Source organism: Haliotis cracherodii, unplaced genomic scaffold, assembly GCF_022045235.1.
Source record: "Haliotis cracherodii isolate W230 unplaced genomic scaffold, xgHalCrac1.p SCAF_17, whole genome shotgun sequence".
Lineage (NCBI taxonomy): Eukaryota > Metazoa > Mollusca > Gastropoda > Lepetellida > Haliotidae > Haliotis > Haliotis cracherodii.
The window spans coordinates 8991296-9000255 of NW_027266272.1; the positions used below are offsets into that span (position 1 = coordinate 8991296).

The 8960-nt window shown below is 40.3% G+C and overlaps 1 protein-coding gene across 1 annotated transcript; it reads left to right on the forward strand.

Annotated features, from left to right (window-relative positions):
- The first annotated feature begins 1720 nt into the window (after positions 1-1720).
- On the forward strand, positions 1721-8960 carry LOC139464335 (acidic mammalian chitinase-like). The gene is made up of 8 exons (XM_071245858.1): positions 1721-1781; positions 3548-3914; positions 4341-4464; positions 4991-5115; positions 5962-6097; positions 6600-6767; positions 7758-7880; positions 8757-8960. The coding sequence occupies exons 1-8, from the start codon at positions 1724-1726 to the stop codon at positions 8958-8960; spliced, it is 1305 nt and encodes a 434-aa protein (XP_071101959.1). The 5' UTR covers positions 1721-1723.

Below are 8960 nucleotides of genomic sequence, written 5' to 3' on the forward strand. Positions count from 1 at the left end.
TAACCGCTTATAGATGAAAACCAAGCCTCGCTTTCACACAGGTTATAAATAGATTCAATGTTAAAAGCCCCATAGTAATGTAACCTTAGGTTCCGGGTACTTTACCCTTCTACCTATGGTCACTTCTACTTATCAACTACTCCTTGGTTCTAGGGATGATGTAGCTCTCTTTCAAAATCACAAGTCCGATGGTTTGCTCCAGTCCTTTTTATTTATGATAGAGTTAATCATAAATACACACACATGGTCCTCAGATATATTCTTGTTGTTGCCTGATATAAATACAACACATACCTAGATGATGGTTGAAGAGCCTGATGGTTTTTCTGATGAACGTTAACTCTACTTCTTTTCTGACTCGGGATCCCAAAACCTACAGAGAACCGTTCTGTTCAGCTGTATGCTCCCAACTCCCCGCACCACTCTCGGACAACTCACTAAATACTATTCATGATAATTTTTGCTCCTCCCACCGAAATAGTATTTGACGTCATGTGAAATGAGTCCTAACGCTCACCTCCATATGAACCCCAATTTCCGTTCCAATCAGTTTTCTATCAAGCCCTTCTTAACCAAACCTTCAGCTAATTTCCTAACTCATTGGTCAACCGATATACTCATAATAACATACTCATAATTCAACCTCTTTATGACAAAAACCCAACACTCTGTCAAACTGGAAGGCGCCTAAAAGATACTTAATCATGTTAATCAGACATTCCAATCAAGCAGTAGTAGTGAGAACAACCCCTGTCACAGGAAGTGAAAAATCCTGGTTTATAATGAACTTGATCAGTGGAGACATGCAGGTATTGTTAAAATTGAAACCCACAACGATGTGAGTCCATAGCTTTTATATAACCCTGAATCACACTTCTCTATGAGAGTGAACTCCCTAATGCTTAACATACAGTATGTTTACTCCGCATACTGATACGTCAGTTATTCACGCTGTATAAAAGTGCTCATACCTCTCTACACAGTAACTGGGTCAACGTTTCCCGCCTGTCTCCATGACAAAGTTTGTGCCCCTTTGATCGCTGAGCCTGACCAACACAAACATGTTCAATGTATGAATTTACAATTAGGAATGTCTTATAAGATATTATCATAATGATATGGTTTCTTTTAAAAATGTGTTTACATCTATCTAACAATTACTCATATGATTAGTGTTAAATTCTTCCTTTGAACTCCTTGTCCGACTGACACAAACATGTTTAGTGTAATAATTTGCAGTTGGGAATGTTTTAAAAATTATTCATAATTACTTATCTATTTTGAATGTACACATATCATTAAACATTGGAAGATAGAGATAAAGTTTCTTTTAAAAGTTTGTAACATCTTTCCAACTATTACTCATCCCAAAGTAGACACAATTTATGGCTAACAACTTCTTTAATACTGTAAGAAGCAACGTTTCAGTATAGATCCTTATACCTTTGTCAAGCAAGTCTTGCTTGACAACGGTATAAGGATCTATAAAGAAACTTCTAAGTAATGCCTATCAAGCTATTTATTTCTCATCCCCACGTAACTTTCTCAAACCAAAAACAATTGGGAGCATGGCACATGGCACTGTGCACTGATTAATCCATATCAAAATAAATTATGCTTACGGTAAGTTTCAAGTTTGCGGTGATGTTTGTATGCATGTTTAATCTTGTTTTTGTAGATTAGAAGACTGAGAAGTCCCCCGCAGTTCAGGACGAGGACGAGGATGAGGACCATACTTACGCTGGCTGCAGTTGCCGCCTGTGTCCTGACAGGTGCTCAAGGTGACAGGGATGACTTGTACAGGAACACCTCATTAACACAGGACCTCCTGACAGACTCGCACACTTCAATATTAGCAGGGTGCAGACAGTAGATCATAGTGCCAAAGGTCCCCTGTCCGCATCAAACCAAAAGATGTTAAATGTTGTTGTTACCCTGCCTGGTTCTCGTGAACCATTAAGGAGATAAGACAGGACTGGTCAGATCGGAGTCAGTATACTGTGTCTGAGTGGGGTATCCATGTTAGACTGTGGCATGGTATCTGGGTCGGCTTGTACTAGAAAGCCGGCCAATATATCTGGAACAGTAAAAGCAGCCACACATTGCTATGCAAGTACCATCTTCTCATGTCTTTTGATGTGATGCACACAGCCAGGTGATTACACCAAATGCTGCATCCAATAGACTGTGGAGGTGGTCGTGTTCACCTTGTGGGGGAGTGGTCAACCACTTGACACTACCTAATGGGTTGAGAAAGACATACAGGGAAAGCACCACTTTCAGATATTACCGTAATCGATGTAATTACTCCCTGGTGAGTGAGTGAGTATGGTTTTATGCTGCTTCTATCAATGTTCCAGCAATATCACAGCAGGGGACAGCAGAAATAGGCTTCACACATTGTACCCATGTGGAAACCTAACTGGGTCCTCGGCATGGCGAGCAAATGCTTCAACTACCTGGCTCTCCCACAGCCCAGTTACAAAGTAACCAAGTTACAGAGCTCCAGATAAGCTGCTTATCTGCATAAAATACGCATCAGGAATGCAGAAATATGCAGTAAAATAAAATCCAAGCGTATCAAATACGCAAAGAACATTACAGATAAGCTACAAAAATAAAACTTGAGCGTATCATCAAAATATTGTGAAGGAACCCTGCGTATTCGATTAGCAAATCAGCAACTTATTTTGAAATTATAAACGGGCATTCCGTCAACCTTGCCAAACATCATGATCATTTGCCATAACACTTTCTTGTGAAAGCATCGTGGTACTTTTGAGTCCTAAAAAACCTCTGGAACCCACACGACACCAGTTTGCAGGGACTAGATGAATAGTGTTTTTAAATATTTAACTTAAATACCCACATGTGTAAAAACTAGTGGGGAACAGAAATTTGAATACCCAGGTAGAATTACTGATACCCAATGATTTTAAAATGCATGGGTAAAATACCAACAACACCAAAAGCTTATCTGGAGCTCTGAGTTCTAGTCTTGGTTGAACCATGGATGGTCATCAGGGGCTTATATCCACTCCATGCATGTCATCTTGAAATCAAACTCCATTTTCCTCACCTCACCTGGAGCCAATGAATTGAGTTCATGCTAGCAGGTCATATGCTGATGGCAGTAGAAGAGAGTGGCTGGCCAGATATTGTTTGGTAATTTTACTGAACAGGCTAGCTGCTGTCATTCTTCAGTCTGTAGAAATGATTAATTTTTATTGAATACCGATTTTCTTTTAGATATCCCCGGCATTGTAGGGGAAAAAATAGTCTGCCTTTTTCTATTAGACAATTGTTAACAGAATATAGTTTATTTATTTAGGAAAAATAATTGAGCTCCTAAACATTAAAAAAGATGCTCAAAATAAAAGATTCTGGCCCTGCTGCCACCCCTGAAAATCAAATAGTTGCTCCCTTGATAGACAACATCAGTGAATTGAGTTTAAAATGTGTGATCCTGATTAATATCTACCTCCATTTGTCAGTTGGACCAAAGTATTTTTCTTATGCTGATTGAACATGGACTCTCCATTCACAGATGCTGGCGGCTCACCAAGTATTTCAAGGCAGTACTCATTTAGTGCTTACCAATCAATGGGAGGTAACTCTAAACAACAAACCAGGGGAGATAACTCTACATTCAATGTTGTGTGTTACTTTGATATGAATCAGGAACCATTCACAACTCCACTTCCTCCAGCAATGAATGTGTCTCTCTGTTCACACATCATCTTTATGATAACAACCATCGAAAATGCACAAATGACACCTCGAAATGTATCGGATGCAGAGACCTACTACTCAAAAATTGCGACCATGAAGAAACTCAAACCATCCTTGAAAGTGTTGCTTTGCAATGGAGGCAACTTCAGCCAGGTTTTGAATACTGAAGAAAATAGGACAAGGTAAGACTCCATCTTGAAGATTCCAGATCACACTTAAGTCCAAAAGCATCTAAATATAGTAACCTCCTCATCGCTGCTTACATAAGAAAGTACTACATTCCTGACAACCAAACATTGTCAAAACACAAGCTATGAACTTCCATTGAATCTCAACAGAAACAATGCAACACAATTACAACATTGCTCAACAATAAATTACACTGACATATAACATTGTATCTCATAATTTTTATTGACACGTAAGCAATGTGCAGCTTTTTGATTCATAGTGGGGTATAAGGGATATATTCTCCTACTCTGAAATTTATTTTCCTCCCTGGCAGGATACATACTATTTTATCAAGATCATGTGAACCAATCAGATATGAACATTCTGACATGGAGATAAGATGAATAGTTTTGTAATCATATTGTCCCTGTGTCCAGGTTTGCCAGGAGCACAGTTCCCTGGATGAGGAAGTATGGATTCGATGGACTGGACATGGACTGGGAATTTCCCACATTCGGCCACCCTCCTGCACGGAGACGTAATCTCACCCTGGTAGTGAAGGTCAGTCAATTTGAGCATGGTTGAGGGGTCTTTGGATATAGTTTCTGAGGTTTTTGTTTTAGACAGTCAACTATTCAAAATATAAAAGTAAATTCTCGGAAAGGAGGAACTAAACTCCCATCCAAGCGGATGATTTATTTACTTCATCAAAACCTGAGGACAAACGCGAAAGCGTTAGATATGGTGAAACACACATATACTTGAAGAGAGCCGATGTGCCGATGGCCGACTGTAGACGATGAAACAAAGGAGAGATTAGATGATGAAACAAAGGAGAGATGACGCTTATGCCCATCCCAGTCATGGCGGAGAATGCAGACCTGGGGATGATTTAGTTACAGGGGTGATTGAGTAGTAGTTAGCAGTAATAAGCCTATGGTTTGGATACTCACGATAAAGCCATTCAGTAATTTAATTTTAAATGCAATTTTTTTCGAGTATTTTCAGAAACAGGTTTAAGTATGAATACCAATTTGCACTCAGTGCTCTCCTTCCTGATGAATTTGAACATTTTATTTTCTTACAGACTATAAGAGAGATGTTTGACGCGGACGAGGCGCAGAATGGCGGCAGTCATCTCTTGCTGACCATGGCCGTCAGTGCTGGGGAGGGAATGATCAGCTCCTGTTACGAGGTGGCCGAACTAGCCAAGTATGTATTGTTACGAGTGAGTGAGTGAGGTTTTAGTTTTAGTAACTTTCCAGCAATATCATTGCTGGGGACGTCAGAATTGGGCTTTACACATTGTGCCCATGTTGGTAACTGAACCCAGGCTTTAGTGTGACAAGCAAGGGCTTTCACCATTTGACCACCCCATCGCCCACTTGTTGCCAGTAAGCAGTATTGGACACTAGCACTGCTCCATTGGCCCAGTCTGGGGGGTGCCTGGGTTTGTGTGTCGAGATTAGATATGTTTTCAGCTGCAGTTACAAACCCAGATATTGTATCTGGAACAAAAACACCTTGCAACAATATCATTTTGTGGCAGGCAATATTGTTTTCAAGAATATGAAATAGTCAGTACCTAAATAAGTTGAAAGTTGCCTGTTGAAGGTTGGATCTGTTTCAGAACTTTGATGGTTCAGTCTGTTTAGGAATCTTAGTTTATGGTTCAGTCTGTTTAGGAATCTTAGTTGATAGTTCAGTCTGTTCAGGAATCTTAGTTGATAGTTCAGTCTGTTTAGGAATCTTAGTTGATGGTTCAGTCTGTTTAGGAATCTTAGTTGATAGTTCAGTCGGTTTAGGAATCTTAGTTGATGGTTCAGTCGGTTTAGGAATCTTAGTTGATGGTTCAGTCGGTTTAGGAATCATAGTTGATAGTTAAGTCTGTTTAGGAATCTTAGTTGATGGTTCAGTCTGTTTAGGAATCTTAGTTGATGGTTCAGTCTGTTTAGGAATCTTAGTTGATGGTTCAGTCTGTTTAGGAATCTTAGTTGAAGTCTGTTCTCTGCCCTGATTCAGTGGTGTGTGTGTCATGCAATGTTTGTTTGCTGCTAGGTACGTGGACTTTGTGAACGTGATGACCTATGACATGCATCTGTACCTGGAGGTATTCCCGTTTACTGGCCTCAACAGCCCCCTCTACCCCGGGGACGATGTGCTGGACAAGACCATCTTCAAAAACAGATACTTTGTACGTTTGAACCCGTGAGGACCTGAGTTAAAATAGGCCCCCAGAACTAATTGTCTTGAGCGGCGATCATAAGGCCTGATAAAAAAGAAACACTTTTCTTGCAAGAAAGGCACAACTAAAGTCAGAGAATAAGATTTCTCTAAATGCCTATCAAAGAAGATTTCTCTTCTTCCTCCAGTGATACGGAATGATAAAAACTGACATTCTCTGTATCTCAAGGCTAAAACAATCTGTTCCAAAATGAAATAATGAAAGATTTATGATGTTCATGTCCCGATGGGATTTTAATATTTCTCACATTGGGGACTAGAGAGAACTCTTTTCAAGAAAAATATTCATGCTGTGTGAAAAATCAACAAAATGATTTTTGACAAATATTGGCAGGTTCATAATTCTTTCAACCATGTTTTAAAGCCGACAGATCGTGACACAAACTGACTTGTCTTTTCCAGTAGTGATTATGATAAAACTAATGATAAAACAATGATGTGATGCTCTTTAGGTTTGGTCGCCCAATGAATGGGTGCGGCAGGGGATGAAGAAGAGTCAGGTGATGACAGGAATTCCCACGTACGCTCACTCATACACGCTGCTCGATGAAAAGTCACATGGAATCTACTCTTTGGCTAAAGGGGTCGGACGTATGGGGGACTTCCCTGGCTATGATACCGTAAGTATGTAGGGGTCTGTTGGGATGTTGCCTAGAGGTGAACAAAAACACTGACCTCCTTTTGGCCTTTAATGCGTTTTGTTTGCATGGCAAAGTTTCTTTTTACAGTTCTTAATAATTTCAGTGTTATTCTCATCATGATGGTGTTAATGGTTACACACAGATTAGGTCAGTGGGTCAGCCCTGTGATCAAAGCGTTGAAGGTCACATTGAAGGTCACATTCAACTTTCCACATGGGTACATTGTGAAGTCTATTTCTGTTGCCTACGCCATGATGCTGCTGGAATATTGCTAAAAGCAGCATGAGATCCTTGAAGATCCAGGGTAGAATAGGTCTTCAGCAACTGCAAAAGGCAACTATGCTTGCAGGGTTAATTCTAGGGTGGGGCCTTGAAACTTTTAGCCCCTAAACTTGAAAAAAGGTCCACATTTTCAAAGACAATGGGGCATTTTAGCATTATGCTGTATGGGCAAGTGTGTATGTACCTCTTGAATATTTATAACTTTCAGATAAAAGGCCCATGTCAGAAAATTCCTGGAATGAGCCCTGTTCTTGTCTTAAGAGGCAACTAACGGGATCGGGTGGTCAGGCTCGCTGACTTGGTTGATGCAAGTCATAGTATCCCAATTGCATGGATCGATGCTCATGTTATCAATCACTGGATTGTCTGGTCCAAACTTGATTATTTACAGACTGATGTCATATAGCTGGAATATTGCTGAGTGCAGTGTTAAACAAACAAACAAACAAACAAACAAACTAAAAGCAGCATGAAACCTTACTTACCATAGGCAGTCCGACTGGGGGTCCAGGGGGTCTGGATCCCCCCTCCCCTTTAGAAAACCAAATGTATGTTGTTGGCTGTAAAAGTATCTGAGAGAGGATTTTGATATTTTGGACCCCTCCCTTTTAAGAATGTTGGATCCACCCTTGCTCACTCACTTCATCTACACACAGATACATCAACTGATGTGTTCTTACATTTCAGACATGTGAGCTGGCTAAGAACAACAGTACAACGGTAGTGTGGGATGACAAGAGTAAGGTCCCCTACCTGTACCAGGGAGACTTGTGGATCTCCTACGACAACGTTCGCAGCGTCACACTCAAGGTAAACATCATCATGGCCATGTAGCGATCTGTGTCACAACTTGGAACATGTTAAACTTGCCCTGATGAGACTTCCAACCAGGCCAGGGCGGTCGGGTAGCACAGTGGTTAAAGCGTTCGCTCATCAGGCTGAAGACCCGGGTTCAATTCCCGACATTGGTACAATGTGTGAAGCCCATTTCTGGTGTCCCCCGCCGTGATGTTGCTGGAATATTGCATAAAGCGGCGTAAAACCACTCACTCACTCCAACCAGGACACGCACACATGCACAGAGGTATTTATCTCCTAAATGATATATATCTCCCAAGTGGTATATATCTCCTAACTGGTAATATTTCAAACTGGTATATATTTCCCAAGTGGTATTTATCTCCTAACTGGTAATATTTCAAACTGGTATATATCTCCCAAGTGGTATATATCTCCTAACTGGTAATATTTCAAACTGGTATATATCTCAGAAGAGGTATATCTGCCCACTGATATTTAGCTCCCAAATGGTTATATTTCCTAACTGCTAATACCTCCAACTGGTATATATACTGATGGAAATGAATAAGGGAACACCTAGTTTTAGACACAGTAAAATGAAATGTTATCATGGGTTTCCAGCCTTGTCTACCAAATACAGGTTGGAAACAATGCACACAAGCACATTTCAACATTTAATTCTGACATGTTGAATTTGTATGCTTGCTATTTAAAATGTACTGACAGTAAAGTTTATGTTCCTATATTTTTCGTTTTCGTTTCCATCAGTATATCTCCCTAGTGGTTTATATCTCTTCCCTGGTATTTATACCTTTACAGGTATTATCACCTAGCTCGTATTCTCCTCTAACACTGGGTGACATCTCCCCTGACCTTGTCTTCCAGGCCCAGTATCTGCTGCAGCAGGGGTTTGGAGGAGCCATGGTCTTCATGCTCAACGCCGACGACTACAAGGGATCGTGTGATGGGAAAACAAAATGGCCGCTGTTTAAAGCGATCAATGCTGCAGTGTCGGATTATAAGACTTCTAAAAATGTAGAGGTTGAATATGATGTTAGAGAATATGTTGAGATTGATGTTAATGTTTAA